The sequence below is a fragment of the Lingula anatina genome, chromosome 1, assembly GCF_051362555.1.
Source record: "Lingula anatina isolate TDL-2025a chromosome 1, LinAna3.0, whole genome shotgun sequence".
NCBI classification, from domain to species: Eukaryota; Metazoa; Brachiopoda; class Lingulata; order Lingulida; family Lingulidae; genus Lingula; species Lingula anatina.
The window spans coordinates 62,283,485-62,307,337 of NC_141767.1; the positions used below are offsets into that span (position 1 = coordinate 62,283,485).

The following is a 23,853-nucleotide window of genomic DNA, read 5'->3' on the forward strand; positions in this document are numbered from 1 at the left end:
TCTCTGGATCCGCCCCTGTTCATGCACATTTCAGTTTTTTCTTATGGCTACCTCTTGTTTCTTCCAAACTGTACATTTCTACTAACCGGATCCCATGACCACAAGTCCGAAATTAAACGATCAAATATAAAAATAAACGTAGCCAGGATTGAAAAGAAAGTTTGGAAGCTTTCTCTCTGTCTTCATCCATTCAGTCATTGTTTTTTTTAGATGGTATGACTCGACATATTTTAGAGTCATTGCTTTTCTTTGATGATAAAGCAATACATATTCCATGACTGCGTTAGCTGTGATACGATTAACACATTACATGAAAACACAAAACTGATATTTTTGGCAAAGATGAATCAGCTGAAAGCGGTGTAAAATGTGAAAGGAAGGATCTTTGAAAAGGAAAGACAATTTAAAAACCTAAATTACAAAAAGTCTAATATCTTTTCTTCTTAACAGCCTATTTGAAGAATTTCCTTCTTAAAAGGAAAATAGTACGCGCTGGGGGATACGCGTTGGCGTGTAAGTGGATCCACTCTTTGTACAATAAAATATGGAAATATCTTTGCCCCCTTACTTGAAAACAAATTTGAACAAACATATCAACATCTCCTACACACGTAACTGCTAATTTAAAAAATCTTGATAACAAAACATTTTATGAATCATTCTATCCGACAAATATTAAGCAAAGCCTTTTTAAGGATGTCCGTATTTAAGCTTATCTAATGCTCACATTATACGTACCGGTGAAGTCTAAGAGTGCATTCCCATAGATTTAGATCGATCCATCTAGATCGACCTAACTCCCTGGGGGTTCACGCTAAATTGCTGTCAGCCGAGCGCACACGGTAGTTAATTACCCCCTTGCAGCTTTTAGTAGGCGGGACAGACATTTAAGCCGGCTAAGCTGACAGTAATCTAGTGAGACTCCCCACAGGGATAGATCGATCTAAAATCTGTGGCAATGGGGTCTAAAGCTAGTATGTAAGATATTTTATCAGGTCATTGGAGTTGGAGTTGATGGTTCTTCATTTGGATATTTTATTTTTGATTCACGGAATGGTTTCGTTGTTTGTAAAATGAACAAGCTGTGCTTTTTTTTCACAAATGTAATACAAAAACAATGCATAAAATCGATACAGCAGGACGCATTTATTGATAGGTAATATCAAAATGGACACAGTATAAACTGTATGTAATTTAAAAACTCATAATACTCAAATGATATACATATACTATATTTAAAATGTTAAATAATAATAATGATTTAAATAACTTTTTATTAACTAAAATCGCAACCAGAAAGATGATATTGTACGTTGTTAATATATTATATTTGCAGTTATATGGTAATGAGAGTTCGGAAAAATCGCAAAAGCTGAAATGTAAAATCATTTCTAATACACTTAAAAGGAACTTGAAAATGGTAAACGATAATGTTTTGTAAAATAGTTCTTAAAATATTCAATATTGATGATAATTACATATTGAAACATCTAATATTACCCGCTAATTCCTATGCATTTTTCTATCGCTACAGTAAAAAAAAAAGTTCTTAATCCAAAATATACAAAATTTCATAGAGTTACCTTTATCTTGTGTCCATTATAATGTGTTTAATTCTGTCTCATAAAAATATACAGAGAAACATCATGATCACAATAAATAGAAAAAGGTATGACACTTCAAGTTTTAAGTCTGAAAATATATGTTGAATCGAAACTTTTAACAAGTTTCTTTTGAGCAATCTTTAATTTGTATGATGGTCTGAAGGTTTAGAATGCATTATCACAGATTCTGATAAATCTAAACGATTGTCGTAAATGTGACGGTCGTCTTGATATTCACATGTTCTCCATCTCCATCTTTCGTTTTCGTTTGGCTTTATTCACAGAAAGCCTTATGAAAGAATGAGGTTTCTTAAAAACCCTTAACAGCAGTCCACACATCGATCTTAATCGGGATGACCGGATATGACATAATTGAAGTATGGTCAAGTGCGTGGTGGTCTTCTGAAGGCTGATCGCGTGATGCGTGCGGCCAAACTTGTGACTATTTGCTGTTCAAATCCGTATCCAAATCCATTGTATCAACTTTGCTAGACACTGGTGAAACATATTGTCATGCCTCGTGCGTCACGTGATACTTGCAGACGTTCAAGTGCTCTGAAAGGAGTTTTTCGGCAGCCTCTTTTTCTTTTTCCAAACTTCGAATCTGTCTTCGTAGGTCCGTGTTCTGACACTCTAAGTTTTGCGTTTTCTATAAATATATAAAAGAAAACATAAAATGTCATTTTTGAAAACTTGGGTTGCTATCAGCGCTTTCAATACTACCGCCTTTGCCCTAATCAATTATTCGTCTGAAAAGAGTGCAGTAATCTCCTAGTTTCTATGAAAAAGTTTTGCTGTTGGAAAACCCCCAAGACTTGGTTTCACGACCCGTTGTAATCGGAATCAAAACAAACAGACGCGCCTTTATTTATTTAGTAATAATTTATATCTCCGAATTATGATGATCCTCCACCACGATAGAATCGGATTTTATACCCAATCCGTTACCTTACAGAGGCAGAACGTGGCAAAATCCGTTCCAAATAATTTTGATAAATGTCACTTCCTTTCCAAGAATTGAACCGTTCCATGTAACAGCTGGGGGGGGGGGGGGGGGGGGGTCTTAAATTTGGAAAAGTAAAAAGAAAATTGATACACTATTTCTGGTATTTTTGAGGGGAAGGGGGAGTGAAAAAGCTTTTGTTTAAATGACTCGAATATTTAAATACCTTCTGTAACGTATCAAGCAAATCCTTCTTTTTCTGTCGACACCTCTGTGCTGCTTGTCTATTGTTTTCTCTTCTTCGTTTTCTTTTCTCTTCTTCTTCTGGTGTTAACTTGAATAGAAATAAAGTTATCTGGATTAACCATACGCATAAAAATATGGAGACAGCGATGGGTTTGATATTGAGATCATAAAGTTTCATACCTGTTCCAACAACGGTTGTCGATATTCCACGGTTGGTATTTCTTGACCTTTTACCATTAACTTGGTCTTTATTGTACTTCTTAATTCGGCTTTTACAGCAGGCGTGAACTCGTCTGGAGAGAGAGTATACATCTCAAAGTCTGGTAAATTACCATGGTCACTTTGGTTGTCAACGGTCTCTCCCTTTTCCTTGAATGCAACATGTAGCGGGATTTCCCGGGTTCTGTTGTCGTCAACCAAATATTCAAATCCTTCCAGCATTGTGAAAATTTGGATTGAGCTAAAATAAAGAAAGATGATACTAATATTTAACAATCGCCAGTTAACTGTATATCAAATAGTTATCTAAAAAGTACGTACAAATATTATCGAAATATTTCTGCACACAAACGACTTAAATTCGTCATATTCAGCGCCAACGCAAGAGTGTGTTAGCAGGCCTCTAATAGCATGCCTTTTATTCGCCAAATGTGCTGACTTCATCATAAGCTGGGGAATCCCCGATGACGCAGCAACTTCACCTATCACGACTGATACGGGTTTATAGTGATTTCAAATCATTCAAAATTAGACAACCAGTTTCTCTAATTTCTTTTGAAACCTGAATTTCTATCTGAAATGATGCTCGTGACTGTCAGGTGACGGTGTGACTAGTCGTGATGAGGATTATGCTTAAGGGGTTCTAAACTTCTGTACATGTGTAACGTGGAGAGGTCAAACTTCCGTCAAAATGACCTATAAATGTGTGAAAGTTATCAGATGTGTTAGTTCTTATTCAAACCTATACATGCCCCAGCCGATTCTAAGGGTGAAACAAAATTCCGTCCATCACTTCTGTTGTGAATCAAGTTAATGTGTAACAATCAAGTGGTATTTATCCTGTGGACTGTCATGACATGTCCTGTTTGTCAGGGAATCCCCCTAATAGTCAGTGACTATGTACCCAAGCAACAAAAATATTGTTACACATCAGTTTATCAATTTTTTTCCGCAATACCATGATCTAAAACTTATTGAACGTATTCAAACTTCTTTTCTTTCGATATTTTTTTCATCTTATTTTTCTGTCTATTTTCGTCTTATCAGTGTATTACGGATATTGCTGTTTCAGACGTGCATTTTACGAAATTGCAGGCGGTACTAACTCCCAACTTTAAATATGCGTATTTTTTTTTTGTTTTCAATGCCTGTTAGGCTGTTAGTTGTGATATTTTTAATAGACAACCTAAACTCTTCGACTGCTGGAATGATCATTTGATCTTAGAAGTATCGCTGTCCACTTCATAATTTCCAAACATCCATTGTAGGCCTAGGCTATTGGCATCTCTTAGGTTAAAACTTGACAAAAGCATATATAGCTGATATGTTTGATTTTCAGACTAACAAAAGATTTCACTATAATTTTTTTATATATTCAACTTAACTAACGTTATGAAAGTTGGCCTATAATATTATGTTATGTAAAGGTTACAAATTATAACTTTCAAGAACACCATATCTTGCTCAATAACAATAAATAACGCATAGATACTAAAACAATATCTATTCATCAAGTGTGGTTCAAATTATCAATATGAAGTTTGTATCTATTAAAGTTTATCAAATTAGATTCAATAACTTATTATATAGGCCTACAAGTAATCTGGCTGTAAGTGGTATTTCTCAGGCTTACCTTATTGGCGTCAGGTTATGAAATGACTTTCAAACGTTGCATTTGCGTCTTAAAACAGTAGCTATTTTTAGATTACACGTCATCAATTTTTGTCAATCATGTACAGGCAAGCCTAAAAATGCTCCAGATCTTTTCAACACACGCTTTTGTAATATTTAAATATTACTTAATTTAGACTAAGAAAAACATGGCTCTACCGTAAGGGGTTATATATATCAAGCATAAATAAGAATGTGGTTTAGTTCAGTTTTTAAAATGATGAAACATCGATTCGAGAATAATGAAGGCTCTTTGTTTACAGTACATGTACTTACCAGTTAATTCAAAATTGTTTGTTGACATCAAAATTGATTGCGTCACATTCGCTACTAAGACTCAAACTTAAAAAAAAATGGGTTTAATTGACATAGGCGGTATGTAAATATGTATATATCAAAAAGATGAAAAGGCTTTTTTTTAATGAGACGTAGTTTTTGTGTTGACAATGATGACTAAACAACGACAGCAGTACAAGCCATTGCTACAGATGTGATTCATTCATTCAATCTAGAATGTGTAGTGTCAGTAGACACCTGCTAGTGACGTCATACGGGAAAATGGCGGAAGGTATTTGAGTCACCAGTAGACGTCTCCGAGATAATCGGCAAGATATACATTAACCAGGTATGTATATTGCATAAAGAAGGACCCACAAACATAAAATACCTATAGTTTACCACTCAGGTCGCTACGTTTAACTGCTCGATATGTGAGGGGATAAAAACGGTGTAAAAATGACCATGTGAGCGACACAACATTCCAGCAAGTAAGAATAGAATGGCGTTTTGGCCACTGTGTTTACAAAATCGACTACCCCGCATTCCGGAGATATCCGAGCACTGTGCCTTATTTACTTACAGCGTAATGCGGAAATGCAGATATGTTTGCAATGACCTAGAATGCAGACAAATTAAAAATGATAACTTTTTATAAATATCAGTACAAAGTTTTGAATTGTTGAGTTGAAGTTGACTTTTCCAACCCAGTTTAACCTGTTGCTTGTAGGTGTAACCGTTGCTTGCTTCCATGTGCTGAAACAGGTTCATAATCCAGGGTACGTTTTGGTTACTCCATTGTTTCCTACTTGTGCTTTCATGATTCCAGCAGTGATGTATGTACATTTATGTGCAGTCGGATTGGCATAACAGTAGCAGCCATTCAGTGTCATGCCAAAATATCATCACATTAATTTTTATTATGTTTATTATTCAGCAGTAGAAAGACCTGTGTTCTGCATAGGATACTAAACCATTCAGCAAGTGTTGCTGTTAGGATACCTTGTCAATTTTCAATTTACGACAGTTTTAAAGAAAACCAAAACATTATATGACATTGTGGTTTTTCTCAGGATTTGGGGTACCAAAATGTGAATGTGTAATTTGATCATTGATTTACAGTCCAACTTAAGCAAGCCCAACCAACCAACCCCAAAATTTTATAAGCCGCCGTATCATCTTAGGAAATAAAGGCTGTCTTTTGAGGCTAATGGCGGACGAAATGATGACTGGACGGCTCTCTGGGAAAAACCTTGTATGACATTGACCAGAAGCATCTGTTCATAATTTTAGAAATTTATTCGGTCAGTATATACTGCTTCCAGTTGCTTTGGTTCTACTTATTGTTGAGATACCTAGAGATACCTTGGTCTGCCTCCCCGCTGTGACTCAGGCCTACCCAACTACCAGACTCGGCACCGAATCATCCAGAATTCACCGGTAGATCAGACCATACTACCCGTTTTCAAGGTGTGTGTCAGATCGCATTACACAGTATCAGACGCGACACCGCTCTTGCCTAGTATGCGATGTGATAGTGACGATTCTCAGTGGGGTTGAAAAGCATTGCATCACCACTCAAAATTTGTTCAGGGTATGATACTGTGTAATGCGATCTGACACACACCTTGAAAACGGGTAGTGTGGTCTGATCTACCGGTGAATTCTGGATCATTCGGTGCCGAGTCTGGTAGTTGGGTAGGCCTGTGACTGTTTTACTTGCTATTGTTGTGTGCAATTATTAAGTGACCACACGTTAAGTAACAGAAAACTTATTGACACTTGGTTTTGAAGTTGGTGTAACATGTTACATGTGCCCAAAGCATCTTATCAAGATGAGATAACAATATAAATTTTTTATGAAAATACCTGTGTTACTGTATCACCAGTCAATCTGCCCTGGTCCTGATATAGCGCAGGTTCCCATCCATATGAAAATCACATTTAACAGATAAGCTCTCACTTATCATTTTGATTGTTTTCCTTTTTAAACCAAAAACACTGGATAGCATTTAGCACTGTTATTGCCCTTTTTCTTGTCTTGTGCAAGCTACTAAACATCTAGGTCTACTGTTCAAAAGAATTGAAATTTATAATGTAATCTAACATCTTTTGATTTAGTTATCTATTAGTCTGAAACTACAAACAAGTGTTGGCTTAAAGGTTAAAAGACATTCCTTTGTTTTATTTCATGAAAAGTGAATTAGTGACTGGTTAACAGCAGTGTTCCGAGAATTAAAAATAAATTGAAAAAAAGTATATCATTCTTAGACTCCAGTTTATAAGCCAAGAGTCTAAAAATGTTCTTTGACAATTATATTTTAATTTGTTGATTTGCTCAGAATTAATTGCCATTAGAAAGTAGTTTAAACCTTTTGTGGATCTTTGAAGATTGGATAAAAAAGTGCTGCACTTGGTCCTGTCCTTTAAACAATATTTATTCTCTAGCAGAATTAAACTGAGTAATAAATGCCTATATGTTCTTATGTAACTTACTCAGTGTGTCCTTTCTTAGAAATCCTGATGTCCTGGATTCTTGCTTACTAGTATTCCATTAAATTCCTATTTATATTGTGTTTTGCAATTTGTTAAACTATATTTTGTTACAATGGGATTTTGTAAAACTTCTTAAAATGCACAGATATAAGGCCAGTATAAAAGTTGCAAGCATAATTTAAGAAAGAGTATGTTCAAACTTTGCATGACCCCCCAGACCTCTTTAACAATAACAAATAAATTTAAAAAAGCCTTGAACACATAATTCACAAGCCTAAGTAGGCAATCCAGTTAAAAAAGCTTCTTTAGCTGAGCACTCTGGACAACATGACAAAACATGACAAGAGAGGCAGTACTGTGCACATATTTATGTTAATACTGTGCAATATGCTGGGGTGGTCATCTTGGTTTGTGTTTGCTGATTAACACGTCAGAAAGTTTTGTCTTTTGCCATGGATAATAAAATAATAGGATAATAAACATAGAAAACAAGTAAATATGCATTTGCTAAATGCAGGTGCCAGATTGGTTTTGATTTCTGGAGGCAGGTAGTTAATAGCATTTATCAAAGTCTGGAGACTAAGCTTCAAAATTGTAAGTTTTTTTCAGGATTTGTAGAAGAATTGGGTCAGAAATAATGGCAGACTGGTGAATGTGATATGATACAGCTATGAATAAAAGAAGACAGCTTTTACCCACTGAATTTACACGTAAAATGACCATTACGAGTCCACCATGTTCTGGGTATCACTTTTGTTTCACACTTATGGCTAGAAAGCTAACCCTGCCTTATATGGATTCTCACAAAAATTGTTATCTTGTCTCACAGTGACAACAGTCACATTTTAGGGCCTCTCAGATAATTTCCATCAGAGAATACAGAGGGGTTGACACTGGGTGAGGGGTAGAGAAGTTCCTGAATGTAGACTTGATACATTTTTGTGCAAATTGACCTGCATAGGGCTAGAAATAATCACCGACACACTATTTCTTTGCTGATAATTTTCAATTAAACTGTCGCTTGAAGTTGAACTTGAAACAGCAGTACAGTTGAGAGTAAAATATCCTGTAGACCAGATTTTTTCCCACATCGGGTCAGTCTGCTGATTCTTTATAAGAATTTAGTCTGAAACAGTCATGCTTGGCCTCCAAAACTTTACATTAATCATGACTTTAGTGGGTGCTTTTGCCATTAAAAAAAGCAATAATATTTGTATGACATAACTGCATTCTTTCTGGAGTTCTTTTAGCATTTATGTGCCCATTAGATGCATTGACTGCTTTTACTAGGAACAGGTTTCAAGTCTGCAATAATCAGTGAACTTTGTTTAATAATTCAGGCTACTGTATGCAACACTGAAGAGGGAAAACCTTATCTGCAGGTAGCATTTTAATATAAGTTGATGTGTTAAACTAAAACTAATGCAAATTAACAAGTTTCCTCTTGCTCTTGCTTGTAAAACTTTGAGAATTCTATTTTCATGGTTGGGTAGACTAGAGGATATGCTGCTTGCAAAATATTCCAAACATGTTTATATGTCTGAAAGCTACATTATTGCTGTTTGCTAGAAAACTTCATCATTTAAAAAATGTATGAGGTATTGTCTTTTACTAACTGACTTGGTCATAAATATGCTCACTGTTATACCATCCACCTGTGACCTTTAAAAGGATGCAATTTTGATTTTATTTATGGACAAATCTCCATCTCTGAACATAGAGTCTGAAGGTTTTCAGCGACAGCCATACCATACTTTACAATTACCATCAGGTGCAACTTCAAAAGCATTTAACCTACTTTACTGTGCCAACATAGTGATCATGGGCTTAAACTGTGAATGTTTTTTACAGGCCTTGTGAAGTGTTAAGTTTTAAGAGCATGTGCTGACTTGAAGATTGGATGTTGTTCAGCATATACCTATTACAACTACGTCTACAGTGGACTATGAATTGTGGTAGAATTCCATTCAAGTGAAAGGAGAGACATCTACCCATTGGAAGAGCCATGTTTCAAGGAGGTAACATTGATGTTTATACTGGTGACTCTTACATTAATAGCGGCACCTGTTAAATAATGGCATTTTCTCTGTACAATTTAAACTTATGAATTCATACTGTTTGTATTTTTACTAACTTTGCATTGTACTGATAATTGATAGCCTATTTAACAGTTTATTTTTAGTTAATTTTTTATTTATATTTTGTTAAACTGTTGGTGTAAAAGGCCTTTTTACTTCCAGCATTACATCTGAGTTATACAGCTGGAATGATGTGTTTTGAACTATTGACAGCTTAATGGCTTGGCTATGATGTAAGAGAATCACCTAAATGGACCCCTGCTTCAACATCTCCTTTCCCCCACCTTCAATTTGAACAATTAATTAACATCCTCATACATCAGGAAATGTACTAAGGGAGAAGTTGTAAAACAGAGACGAGTCCCAAGTAGAGTAGTTACAAGGTACAAACTCTCAGAACATATTGCTTCAACTCTATAGCTTAGATATAATGCTCATTGTGAAAAGGCCTTAAATGTGATTATGCATTTTTTGACCTTGAACAAGTGTGCAAGTTGGCAACTTCCTGCACTGTTGACAAAAGTTGCTGTTGTTCATAATATGGTAAACAATAGGTCTACACATGTATATTATGAGAACAATGTATGAAACCTTGTGTATATATGTATAAACACAAACATTTCCCATTAGGTATAACCTGTCAGTTGGAATATCCAAGGGTGTGTCAGAAAACTGATAACTGACCCTATAGTAACCCTATAGTTTCAAGCATTAATGAACCAATAGCTACTAATAAAGTGCTGTCCACATGTCACAATAACCTGTAGAGTGTTGGTGGTTGAGGTAAGTTGGGCCTGTTGACTGTAGATTTGTTCTGAACTTCACACATAGTCTTAGACTGAAACAGACTCATGGCACATGCAGTCACATGACAACATGAACTCTTCATTCCACTGCAGACTGATAAATCATATGCCAGCTATCTGGTGGTCTGGTGACGTAAATCAGTCTGTTACATAGTTAATCCAGTTATAAACATATTCATATTGAATTCAGTTCATAAATGGCATTTACAAGCATGTGGGCATATGTCATACTAATGTCTTACCAATTTTAGTACTGTCCGAGAAAATCTCTATCAGTTCATCTGATGCCGGGAGTTATGGGTCAGTCAGTGTGTTAGCCCCCTATTTTATGTACCAGTACTAGTAGTCAATTTCTCACAGACTGGCTATACTAAGGCTGTGTCATTTCAGAGAGCTGACAGTAGAGGAGAGTGAGGTGAGTCATTCTGTGAGCACTTTGAAATCCAATACACACAACCCAGCCCAGATAGTGGGCATGGACAAGTGCACCTTGTTGAGTGTAATGGGACAGATTTGTACAATCTTGACATTGCTGCATTCATATATAGTGATATTATTCAGTTATGGAGAGGTGGTAGAAATTATTAAAAATTTTTTGGTCAGAAGTAATCGAGTTGACCTTGCCTTGCAAATTAGCCTATGTTGTGGGTGCTCCCACAAGTCCTGATAAGTTGGTGCCCCTACCCCCCCCCCCCCCCCCCCACACACACACACCAACCCATACCCCGCCCAAGGCTAGAGATGATCTGTACAGACACCTGTGCCAGTCCACTAGATCACAATTCAACTATAGACTATTTCTGGTTTAAGTTAGCCCAGTTCAGAATGCAGCCACATCGCCTCATTCTTTAGTTGAGAATATCAACCTCCAGTCTACTGAGTTAGCTTAATTCTGTTGTTGTATAAATTATGCCACACTGTTTCATTTTACTGTTGGGTAAATGACCTTTGATGATGTACCAAGGCATTTTAATTCTCTTGTTGTCATGCTCAGGGTAGTAGGAGTTGATAGCCTAGATGGCTGGGTCTCTTTGATCTCTGTGTTTTATTGCTGATTTGCTAGGTAAGTCCTACCTGACCCAGGCTGATTGGACACGAGTTTACAAGGGGATATTTTTACACTCCATTCTTTTAGGCCTGGTCCACACTCAGACTCACGTAGACTGAAAATAATTTAACTGGCAGTACTGGACATTTACAGTAGATGAAGATCTTCCATGCAATTGTGAACTAAGTTTGAATGTTGCATCAGGAGTGCCTTATAACTTTCATTGTGAACATTGCATTGTGTGACTGACCATTATTGTTTACATGTACATAATGTTATGCCCTCTTTCTTTACTTTATTTTACTTTATTTACTTTATTTTGAGAAGAGCTCACTATAGTTAATGTTCATCGTTAGGCTCCATGGAAAATGACCCCTGCCTGCTAATCACAGTGATGTAGAAACAGTTATTTTATGTTGGATGTTGAGATCTAAAGTGAGCCCCTAGCTTAAAATCTGTTGGTAGATTTATGATTATATTATATAAAAGGGTCTCTTGGAATCACTGTATAATATAAAATGCCATTCCAAAATGGTAGTGGTTCCTTCTGTTTTACATTTGGCTGTAGTTAAAACATTGTGTAATTATGTAATTTTTTTTATTATGGATGTAAAAAAAGGGATGTAAAAAAAATGAAAGGGTTATATTTAGAGAAAGGGGCATATTTAGGAATGATACTTTGGAATGACCTTTTGTTTTTATGGTCATACTTCATAATCAGTTACTGATCCAAGTCCCCTTTTTTTGCGTTTGCATGCATGTACATATATGCTTGTGTGTAAAGGTGTCACATTATCACCTTGATGTGTTTTTATATTTGACTCAATTTTAACTCAAAAAAGCTGTCACTGGAAGGTGTGTACAATAATTTACTAGTCCTGTGGTATAATGGCATCATTTATTTATACTAGTGTTGCTAAACTGGTTATCTTATGTGACGCATGCAATGAGTATAATCTGAGTGCTTAAAAATTCATAGTAGATTATTCTGTGATAAGGTAAATATTGTGATATAATATTTATGTGATGGTGTTTCATCTAAAAACATCAGAAATCTAAGGATATATTGTAAGTTAGGCACATCACCAGGAACTGCTGTTCCATAGGCAATCATTATGTGAAGTAACTAATATTCAAACAGGTGTTGTATGGCTGTGTGTGTGTGTGTGTGTGTCATTCTGTCCTAGTTTGCATACTGTGAAAACCAGTAATCTGCCAACTGGTGTATTTGATCACACGCGTTCAATATGCAGGTGCTTTATATACTATTAATGCATGTTAACCTATCTACGGTGTATACCAGGACAGAAAATACAGTAAGCTACTAGTATCCACATTCATGTATATTTTAAATCACTACCTCGATGGGAGACCTGTCTTATATTAGGAAACCTTCAGTAAGAACACTGCAAAGGATTTCATCTTTCCACATCCCGGTGTAGTAGGAAGTAAGGAGAGACTTTGGCATATTATTTCAAAATGTCAGAAAAACAACAGCAGCAGGTGAAGGACTCAAAAGAGATGTCTTTTCCTGAAGCTGGAATTTATTCAGATGCAGGTAGGACAATTTTCTGCTCAGTTGGAAATGAGAGAGTTTGCATAATTCCCTGTAAGGTTTAGAATTTGGAGTTTTGAGTTGTTATTGTGGGAACTAATATAAGTTATGGTTTCTTGTACAGGCACTTTGCAGTTTGAGACAGTTAAGACATACATTAAAAAGAAAGACTTAAACCAGGCACCTGTCTGGTTCACTGGTGCATAGACTATATATAGACTGAACTTGATTATTGCCTTAATTTAAAGAACTAAATTGCTTTGCAATGGGCATTGGAATGTGCAAATATACTTCTTTTCATATTCCAGCAACTTCCACAGGTTCTTTAAATCATTTAAATATTACAGGCTGATGTTTTCACTGTACATGTGGGTTGTTTTTATGTGAATGATATCAATTATCAAAATATTTAGGACAGCATTATTTAAAGGTTGCCCTGGTGATGCCCCATTAGGATAAGCAGTGGATTATAGAAAATACTGTTCTTGTTTGTTGTATTGGTGCTAGCAATGCTTAAGGAATAATAGTCAAAAGTAGGATTTTAAAGTGAAAATTTTTAATTAACATCATAACAGACCTTAACGCTTTTAACATATGGAAATGAACTGGCTAGGTAGCCACATTGGCAAGGTATGGTAATAGATTATAGGAAGCAACACCTGTGTGGTAGTGTGTTTTCTCTGTGTAACTGTACATTAAATTTTGAACATCCAATAGAAAACTTATTTGCACATGTGGATATAATGATGAAAAAAATATATATAGCAGAAATCATATTTATTTTACTCCCACCATGTATGTTTTTAGGTGTGTATATCAAGTTAATGTGAATATAGTTGTTCTAAGATGTAGGAAGTATTTATTTAAGTAAAGTGTTAATGGAAGAAATATAAGTATTTATTGATATAATAATAATTCTTGGTATAGAGGAAACCATTCTACCTGAACCAGTAGGTTATGGTTATCATTGTGGTGTGATATTGATTGGACTGGCACTGAAGTGTAATATAAGCCTGATTCTTTATCACCAGAACACCTGTTACAACTTGATACTTCTTTTTGGAAAAACATCTAAGAAAAATATAACAAACAATAAAAATATATCATCTTTGGCATTTGACTCTGTTTATATCAGTTTATTGATTGATAAGAAAAAGGCAGGTTAAGGGTTCAATATGAGTTCTTAGTAAAAAAAAGTTGCTGTTTGAGCTAAAAATAGCTCAATTTCTTAATAGCTGGAAGGTGACTTATTTTCATTATTGCACTTTTAAAAAGTGTCATTATAGGAGAAGAAGATATTGAACAGAATACATTCTACTTGAGGTGATTTTCAGATATTGCACAGTAGAAGGTTATTATAGCTCGTTTATGGCTGTGCATATACATAATGCATTGAAGTTATATTTTCATTAAAATTCATAAGCTATATAGATGATACAAGTCTGCATTAGCTACTGATGGGAGTGTAAATGGGCTGTCAGTTTTCTGTCTAGCTTTTTTATCCAATATGCAACATTTGACAGAAACCTGCATAAAATGACATCATCTGTCCTCAAACTGAGTGCCATCATGGAATACTAAGTACAGCCCATTCATTTGCACAGCAGTTACTTTCAAAATGGTGATAGAAATCTTGCTGGGCTTTTTTTTTTTCAAAAATGCTTTTAACTGATACCGAATAACAATATAAAAAGATGGTTGTAAGAGATGGGTTAAATTGGTTTCATCATTATTTTTCCCAGCTTTACCCAAAATGATAAAAGAAGTAAAGGATAATAGAATGTAATAAAAGGCATTATTAACACCTATAAAATGATTTATGCTTAAATCGTGACAGTTATGTTAGAAAAGCTGTATAAATGACATATCTTTCACAACAATGAGTTATAAATAAAAAAGGTGAACTTTAGCAGACATTCTTCACTGAAATATGTTGTTTGAAAGCGAAGTTAAAAAATTCTTGGCACAGAATGTTTGTTAATGCTGGTGATACATACTTTTACAAGTCTTCACAAAGCAATGAAAATTGACCCAGTGAGACCACCATAGTCTTCAGAAAATGGCAAACGAGTACTATGAAGCAGTTAAAGTGGTAATGATCCTGAGCCCTCAGTTATTTTTAAGTATGAGGTTGGGGGAGTTCCTTAGTGCTGGTTGCTATGGTTATTTTGTTCACTTGAGCACTCTTACTTGGACCCCACCTATCAATTGCATTGTTGGTCCATTATGAATTAATGGAGTGTGTGTTCTGTCTGCATTGGATGTTTCTGGAAAGTTGAAATGTTTGAAAAGTGGAAATGATTTGGCATCATGTTACTTATTCAAAGGTATTCCTATTACAGTCTCTTATCCCTCTATGTGAAAAACCCCCCTTTTGCTTAAGAAAGCTTAATCTAAGTAGATTGTCTTTCAGATTGGTGCAGAAAGGGGTTATACATATTGATGGAAAGTAGTTATATGGACAGATACTGCAAAGAAGGTTTCTAGTGAAAGTAAAGTTTTAAAAAATGCAAGTAATGTATTTTATGGTGTTTGTAAACAGAATTTGCAATTTAACTTTATCATTGAGTGTGAAGTTGTTTCTTGTCATCATCAACTCCATTACCATATTGAAATTAAGTAGAGGGTAAGAAAAGAACTTTACTGTAGAGAGACCACTTGACCTACTAATGATCTCTGTCTCTCTTACATTGTCCGTGGTAAAATGGCATTATCGGAAAGGTCTAAATCCTTTGAGTAAATCCTAATACCTGTTCACATATTAGCCCATTTTACAGGCATTTTATTGGAGACATTTATTACGACCCTGTGTATATTTGGGTAATAGGAAGCATGAAACAAGGTGGAGGTGGGATAAAGATTGTGTTGCACCCTAAATAACAGCACTCAGTCCTTCCAGGTGGAAGGAAGGGATTTTGAAATAAGAACAGTAAATTACGTTTTGATGGAATAGAGTGTAGAATCATAATGTCAGTACATGATTGTATCTTTTTTTTCTTTAGAAATTAGGCAAATTAAAATGATTTCAAGTATATGCTTTATAATGGTTGATTAAGTTTTGTCTTTAAAAGAAGCATAGAAATTTTATGTGGTAATTTTTGATAAAAGACATTACCTGTGTACCCTTAGTCAAAGATGCAACATAGAAAAGTGGATATGATGAGAGTCTTATGGTTTAAAATGTAGTGGCTTTATTTTATAGGTGGTAGTGGTAAAGGACCCGTGCATCCTCTGTACAAATTTGCATTTTTTTTTACTTAAACCCCTTTATTACAGACAGCATTACATTCTGAACATCATTACTCATATCATTACCACAATGGAAACTGCACCACACCTGCTGCAATCCACCACTACCACATTCTCCATTGTTTTCCCCCCTGCCCTGTCACATGATAGCACAGGTGATGGCCCAGACTGGGCTTGTTTGATTGTTGACAATATCAGACAACAATCTTTGGCATCTCAGGCATGCAGACATAGTAGAATGTAACAAGAGTAAGTAAGGAAAAAAGATCTGTGGGTAAGTGAGGAGCCTGGACACTAATCCTCCCTTCTGGGGTTTCACCTTCCACCTATTAATTAGCATTATTGAAAATTTGCCCTAATCAGATGGGCATAGGCCAGTATTCTTCAGGCCTGGCCATTATAAGGATTTAACTCGATAAATTAATGTGGTTAAAAGATGTTTAAGGTATGTTGTCGTAACATGGCTATGTCATACCTTAGATGGTATAAAATGAACTGGGTGGTATTCCTGAAAAGCACCTCTGATAATACCATACGTCATGCAACATTGAATCATTGGTCTGCACCTCGGTAGATTTACTAGCTCCTAACTCTTTGTTTTACATTCTTCTGCCTACTAGTAGCACATTATTGTATTCCTCATCCTTATAATAGGACCATGCCCATAGCCAGGTGGGTTATGAGGATTATATTTAAGTCCATCTTAGAACCAACAACTGACAAAAAGAGCAGGTATGCTCATGAGGGAGAAAGTGATATTAAGAATGTTTGTGTTGATCAGAGTTAAATTGTGTTATTATTGTATTATACTTAAACATAAGATAATCGTTTTCAAAACCATTCCAAAGATGGGGTGAATTTCTTAACCTTGTCCTTGATTAGTACTGGTCACTGGTATTGGGCAATTTCTGGAAATTGTATTGGTCAGTTTCGTAAAGGAAGATCTGGTGGGATAGTTATCTTGTGTCTCATATAGCCAGTGTTTTATGTTGAGCTTGTACAGGGAGGGCACTTTGACCCAGAGGTTGAGACAGGTTATTTATCAGAACATTGTCCAGTGTCAACAAGATGTTGTAAAAGACTTTTATTTTGTAGTCAAATGTCTCTCAGGCAGATGCTTGGGTTTCCTATTAGTTGCTGGGTCAAGAGTTAATTGACTGTGTTGTGAGACATTGGGGTTGATTACACAGGACATGTCACTGGCTGCTTGATGACATCAAATGACTTTATTGTCCAAGATTTATAAAGCTTGTCACCAGAAGTGATGGGCAGTTATTTGAGTTGACCACTTGTGACATGCTGTTTATAAGCAATCTGTGAAGGGGGAGATTTTTGTGTTGTTCACCTGGGTCTCCAGTGCCTCAAATAGGCTAACATACATAGGATATTATTTAGACCTGGGCTAAAATGCCCCCCCCCCCCCCCCCCCCAAACTGCATTATGATGAGAAAACACCCAGGAAAGGGGTGTGAACATGGAATATTGTTGTGACACCCGCACAACACCCTTTCACTGCATTCAGAACAAGTTTAACGTATAGCTGATATTGTGAAAGGTTTCAACAGATAATATGATTATGTAATTTGAGAAGTAAAAATTTGATAAATAACTAGTCTCACTGACTATGAATTGTGACATGTGCAACTTATAATGCACATGATATTAAACACAGTTTTTCTCTCATTTTGAAGGCACTTTTAACATTTTTCCTCCTTTTTTTTAAAGCCAAAATTGCACAATCCTGTCTTGGTTGCATCAAAACATATTCAGTCTGTTGAGTGGGTGTCGGGTGTAACATGAGTATAAAGAGTAACCCCTGTAACTGTAAACATATTCTATAATTGTGCTCGGAATGTTGAAAGGCAGTTTTGCATTCTTTTAATGTGTTTTGCATTAACTGTGGCTGAATTGGTTTTAGCTTTTCAGTGAGGAATGAATGAGATATGTATTTTAATAATTTTATATCTGCAGGTAAAATTTCAGGAAAATACTGGTGTTATCTTCCGTTTTCACATCTTTGAATTATTTATTTCTATTTGAACAAGCACATTATTCCAGTCTATGTTTGTATTTTCAGACGGCTGGAGGATGGCTTATACCCCCACTGAAGCTCCAGTATATGTAAGTACAGCTTATCAAGACACCAATAGTAAAATTAGATACACTGATTTAATACATATCCAAGTCAGATTTTTTTTCATTGCTATGTAATTGGTGTTAACCTTACCATGCTGCAATATCAGGACCAATAAGAAGTAGCAAGTCTGACTTAAATCCCAGATCAAAGGAAAGATTTGCTATTTATGATTAGGACGGTTCTTACCTGCACTTGACACAACAGTTGCCAGGCTAATTGAAAACTCTTGTTTAATTAATATCTGTAGATGTATAGGACGCCAGTGGTAGGTAATGATTTATTACCTGTATGTATATATGAGACACATTCAGAACTGATCTCACTTCAATTTATTGAATTTAGTTCAACTAATATCACCAAACAGCCGATTGCTTTGTATAGAAATTCTAATTCTAATGCTTGATTGGGTCTTTTTGATTAGAGTCTTTATGGCATCTCGTTTCTCTGCAAAAATATCAGTTGAACCATTACTGGTTATAGTTAGACATGCACTTAAACATAAGTTCCAGATTTGATACTAAGGTACCATGTGTGTATGTAAACTAACGCGGAGGTTACTTAAAGACCAGCATGATCAAAGCAGAACAGGTGATGTTCATGGGACATTAAACCCTCTATGTAATCAGCAGCACCTTTGAATTTACAACTCCCAGGCTTAATCACTCATGAAACACAGAGCCAGAAGCATCAATGAACTGGATACCATTGCTTAATTGGGCTAAAAGATGTTACACAGCATTGCAGTGTGTTAGAGCATCGTTCATAAATCCTGGACTTAAATAGGCAGAGAAGGGCGGCATTTTGACTCTCTTTGAGAAGAATTAGTCAACAGTTGTTGCCATTGTTCACCCTCTTAAGGTATTTGTTTGGTATTGTAGACTCAAGGCAAAAGGTTGAAAAGGCTTTTGTGTTGTTATAGGACTGGAGGGGGGAAATGCCACAACCTTCATTGCATATGTAGAAAAAAGTTGACCACTTGAGTCTACTGCTTATTTGCTAATCCCTCTGAATCCTGTCAATATTTGGCCTGCAACCCAGGGGATGGATGCAATGACACTGCATTATATCACAAAATGTGGTTACATCAAGTGTCTGGGCCTGATTGCCTGTCAATAATATATACAAAATCCTGAAATATTTTTAAAAGGTTTATCCTCTACATTGAGTGTTAAATCACTTTTGAACATTAGAGCAAAATAGGAAATTAAACCCTGGCGTCCTTGGAGAATTTCATAGCCTTTCACCCATGTCTCTGATTGCGTGATATAATAAGTAGAGTACAAACAAGGAATAGCTGTTGTTAAATCACCCATTTGACACCAGTACAAGACAGCCCTTGAAGAATAGGTGAGAGTAGCTCCTTGCTTGCATACCAAAAAGATCAGGTGGAGTTTCCTAGATATCACGCTGTTTAGTTTGAGTCTAAAAAACATCACTTGTTTGAAATATCACAACTTTGCACACATTTAAGGGCATTGCAAGACAATTTTTTACAACATTTTGACTTTTATTTCCTTTTTATCAATACATTCCTTTTCCAGGGAGGGGGAACCATCGTGGCCTCGTTTTCAGATCATTCCCTGTTACCAGAGGAGGCGGAGGCGTACTTCATATTTCAAGGGTCATCACAGCGTCACATCTGTGTAGGACAGCGGATTAACCCTCCCACATTAGAGGCAGTAATTCCAGGTCTGTACCAGCACTGTGATTTTTAAGTCAATTGTGATTTAATAGTCTTTTTACTTTGGCATTCTTTAACAGGTAAATTTGTACAAGTTGAAGAAAACATGCACGTGTTTGCTTTGAGATGGAAACGTGACTTTTTAGGTGTGTGTTGCAGATGATGCCTAAATAAAATATTTGTCGTTGAATTTTTGGATGCAGGTTTAGAGTCACTTGTCTGGCTTTTGTCTGGAGGTAATTGTTCTTTAAAAAATGATAGATTTTTTGCAAGAACTCATTTCAGATTGCAGAAAATACCTTGCTACCTTCAGTGGAATTAGTCATCAGATGATGTGAATATTTTCTAACAGTAATTAGGCAGAGGTTCACCTGGCAGTTGGACCTGTCACAGGATTTCCCAGGGTACAGCAGCAGGTGTCCTGTACAGCCAGTCACTTTATATCATAACATGATGGGTCTGAGGGCTCTTTTTTATCATTAAGTTTTATGATATTAAGCATGTTATTATAAAGCTCCAGAATCAATAACAAGGACATGTAACCAGTTTAACATTTTGAAAATACCTTCCAAGAAAAATTTTGAACCATTTTCAGAAAGCCATGAAAACTACATTCATCTACCCCTGCTCATCTTTTGGCTAATTCTTTCATTCTCCATTTCTGCAGTATAACATGTTCTTTTCAACCTTTGAACAACTGATACTTTAAACCTTCTTGGTGTCTGTAGGGCTACTTTGAATGTTACAGTAGTAATGTTAAAAAAATATGTGAATAATAAACAAGTAATCTTAAAGGTGTACATACACAAACACTGCTCTATGAAACAAGGTGGAAGCCTATGAGTTGGTGCACAAGTTTCCCTGCATCATTGTCCATTAACCAACTCAAATTTTGTACACAAATTGTGTTTGTAAACTTATTTGTTCATGATTAGGAATGTTCATGCACTGAGGTTTGACTGCACATTGACTTTCAGAACATACAAAAAAGTCACTGACACAAAGTCAATATACTTTAACTAACATGAGTCAATATCTGACCTTTGAGGGTAGTGCCGTTTGCCCAATACAGATCCATGCTTGCTATGTTTTCATTGAATACAGTATAATTGATTACTTTTTATTTCAGGGCAGGTAGACTTGACTTACCACTGACACATGTATAGCATTGACAGAGAGCATTGATTTTCTCAGTTCACTGACTTAAATGTATATGCTATTTAAAGACATCCAAGGCAGGGCAGTTTTATAGGCAGCTGGTCAACTCTTATTTCTGTGGCATTGGTAGAGTAATTACAGAGATTCCTTACAGCTTCTGCCAGTGATAACAGGTTAACTCAGAACGAGTCAATAATATCTATTGTACTTTTGCAGGAATGACAACCTGTTTGCTCTGTTGAGTATCATGAGCAGCATTCATGAGCAGAGTTTTTACGTAAAATATGGCATTATAACCCTTTCTGCTTTTGATGATATTGAATCATAAGGAAAGGCAGCGGTAATATTGTTTTGTTAGATGATCATGAATCATGGTGTGCATGGCACACTTGTGATATTGGAGAGGATTACAAGGTATCTCATCTGTGTATGAATATTTTATTGTACCATATTTGTTTGCCTCTCATCAAGTGCCTGGCTGATTATTTGGGCAGATCATTATGGCAGGAGTTTCAGGTGAGCCATGTGCATGTTCTGTTGCAAGTTATTTAAGAGTATTATATATACGTTATAATTACTGACAACATCTTTTCTTCTAGAACACGACAAGTCCGAGGTGGTCCAGCTCAGTATCTGTTTGTGCCAAAATGGAGAACCCAGCAAGACAATCGCAACAAGTGACTTCCTCTATCTCTATGATTCTGCATACTATATGGCCCAATTTTTAATGGAGAGTGTGTACAATCCTAATGCACTGGAGAGTTTAGAAGGGATCAAATCTGAACATTTTGACTTGACTAATGAAGTTCTGTCCACATTGGATGACCGGTTGACCAAGGCCTTTGAGCACTTACATGTACCAGATACTTGGAATTTACTTGGATTTCCTGACGAAGGTATGTTCTTTATACATTTTATATATTAATTGAATGGCTCGTGATAAAAAAATGTTAGTTCTTCCACTGTGTCTGAAGAAATGTAAATGTAAAATAATACTGGGATTTGATAGAAATGTGTAATGCTGAATAGAACAACATGGCATCAGACAGACCAGTCCTACGTAGCACTGGCAAGCATCATTGAGAAATCAATATGGTGAGACACTGGAGTTGGGTGTGGTTAGGACAGTTGATTACTCTGATTGTTTGCTTGGTCAAGGTAAATAGTTGCATTGTCTATGGTTGCTGATGAGGTATAGCATTCTGGTTTGTTTACACCTATTTTTGTTTGTTATGTATGGTCAGTTGAAACATGCATTATGACACACACACACACACACACACACACACACACACACACACACACACACACACACACACTATTTTACTTGTTGTTTTTCTCAAACTATACAGATTGCTAAGAAATTAACTTTCAGCAATGAATAATGTGTCAAAATCTCATAATCTTTCCACACTGTTTGCTTGAGGAGGGCATCCGAGTAAAAAAGAAAACTTCCTGACTGATGGAAAAGTAATGAGCTACATTTTCGTGTTACTAGTGCCTGTTAATTAGCACCAGTTGGCTGTGGTAAGGCGTTCTTATTAAAGGGTAGATTGGATTTTTTAGAAAGTTTAAATTCACTTGGTTTATTCTGATATGTACACTGTCGGAAATAAGAACAGGAAAGAGATGTCTTAAAATGCCGAGTTTTTTCTTTTCTGGGAAAAACTGTATTACGTTAGTTTTTTTATTCCAGTTGTAGACTACATTGAAGACAAGCCCAGCATGTATCTTCAGCTCAGTCTGTGCTATTGTGTTTCACTGTTTACTCCTGTGGTGTCCAAGGAGTCTGTTCAGGCTGCGGTGGGGTTGAATTGGTCATCTGTGTGTTTAGACTACTAAATAACAGCAAGTCTATTCCGATGAAATCTATGTAAGATAAAAGCATTACTATACGGCAGACGTGGGTTTATTGAGCAGGAAATGTCCAAGGCTAAATGGTGTCTGTGAGTGTGGAGGATGAGGTAACACTAAGATCCTATCACTTCATGTCACAGGCATCAATATCTTTTCCCCTGATCACGTCTCATAGACCTGGGCCCTGTAACTCGAAAGCATTGCGCTTTGCAGCTGAGCGCAAGCGTCTCGATTCCATAACTCACCCATACTCGCCCCATATAATACACTGTAGCCTCTTTGTGATATCGCTATTCTCAATATGCAATGCTTTGAGTTGGGGGGGGGGGGGGCTGATTGATCTGAACAGCTGAGCTGCGATTTAGTTTTATTTCAGTTTTAAGTTGGAGCTGGTCTGAACAGACCTCTACTAGAAAGAAAAAAGTTGTTACTCCGCAGACACCTGGTGTTTATAGTATCTTCAATGAGGAGTATCATTACAACTTGAAGCCAGTAGCTCCCAGAGTGAAACCAGAGGAAACGAGCTGATATTTCAGAACTAGGTTTAAAATTGTCTGTGAAGGCTATAGGTACAGTACAGGAAGTTGGCTGTTCTTTTAAGGTCCTTAAAGGTGTCTGGGGTGGAAATGAACAGGAAAACCAGGGAGTAAACATTTCAGGAAATTTTGGAATTTGACAAATTTGTAAAATCTGATCTAAACTTAAAAGAATTAGAGAGATTTGTTAGTTGTGTAGTGAGTAACCATAATCAGCAGGAGACGCTGAAATTCTCACTTTAGGGTAAGCCCTCAGGTTATATTGGAATATTTGTATGTCCAAAAAGATAATT

At 36.1% G+C, this 23,853-nt stretch overlaps 2 protein-coding genes across 24 annotated transcripts in view; one reads left to right on the top strand and one right to left on the bottom strand.

The window, feature by feature from the left end:
• Positions 1 to 1,122: 1,122 nt before the first annotated feature.
• On the bottom strand, positions 1,123 to 4,744 carry LOC106170914 (protein c-Fos). Of its 2 annotated transcripts, none has more exons than XM_087000949.1 (4): positions 4,646 to 4,744; positions 3,126 to 3,253; positions 2,774 to 2,881; positions 1,123 to 2,253 (listed from the first exon to the last, which is right to left on the bottom strand). In XM_087000949.1, exons 2-4 carry the CDS (start codon positions 3,174 to 3,176, stop codon positions 2,116 to 2,118), a joined length of 297 nt encoding a protein of 98 aa, XP_086857075.1. In that variant the 5' UTR covers positions 3,177 to 3,253; positions 4,646 to 4,744; the 3' UTR covers positions 1,123 to 2,115. The 2 variants fall into 2 exon arrangements, with proteins under 2 accessions (XP_086857075.1, XP_013406424.1); XM_013550970.2 differs by having other exon boundaries at positions 2,974 to 3,253; positions 4,646 to 4,739.
• A 419-nt stretch (positions 4,745 to 5,163) lies between these two features.
• The window catches only part of LOC106170911 (rho guanine nucleotide exchange factor 28), a 106,442-nt gene continuing 87,752 nt past the window's right edge, over positions 5,164 to 23,853 (top strand). For 4 of the 22 annotated variants that reach the window (XM_087000918.1, XM_087000919.1, XM_087000921.1 and 1 more), the window contains exons 1-4: positions 12,686 to 12,945; positions 18,269 to 18,312; positions 19,870 to 20,017; positions 21,767 to 22,063. In XM_087000918.1, coding sequence (XP_086857044.1) covers positions 12,867 to 12,945; positions 18,269 to 18,312; positions 19,870 to 20,017; positions 21,767 to 22,063 — 568 coding nt within the window. In that variant the 5' untranslated portion in view covers positions 12,686 to 12,866. Of the gene's footprint in view, positions 5,309 to 8,795; positions 8,838 to 9,306; positions 9,474 to 9,891; positions 9,917 to 12,683; positions 12,946 to 16,366; positions 16,466 to 18,268; positions 18,313 to 19,869; positions 20,018 to 21,766; positions 22,064 to 23,853 lie in introns of those variants that run through there. The other 18 variants (XM_087000923.1, XM_087000934.1, XM_087000932.1 and 15 more) reach the window with 13 other exon arrangements.

Excerpts from the sequence above, each read along its gene's own strand:
- LOC106170914 (XM_013550970.2), bottom strand. The coding sequence starts at position 3,234 with ATGCTGGAAGGATTTGAATATTTGGTTGACGACAACAGAACCCGGGAA. Across the intron at positions 2,882-2,973 it reads GACAACCGTTGTTGGAACAG|TTAACACCAGAAGAAGAAGA; the intron begins GTATGAAACTTT and ends TTTCTATTCAAG. Across the intron at positions 2,254-2,773 it reads TGCTTGATACGTTACAGAAG|AAAACGCAAAACTTAGAGTG; the intron begins GTATTTAAATAT and ends ATATATTTATAG.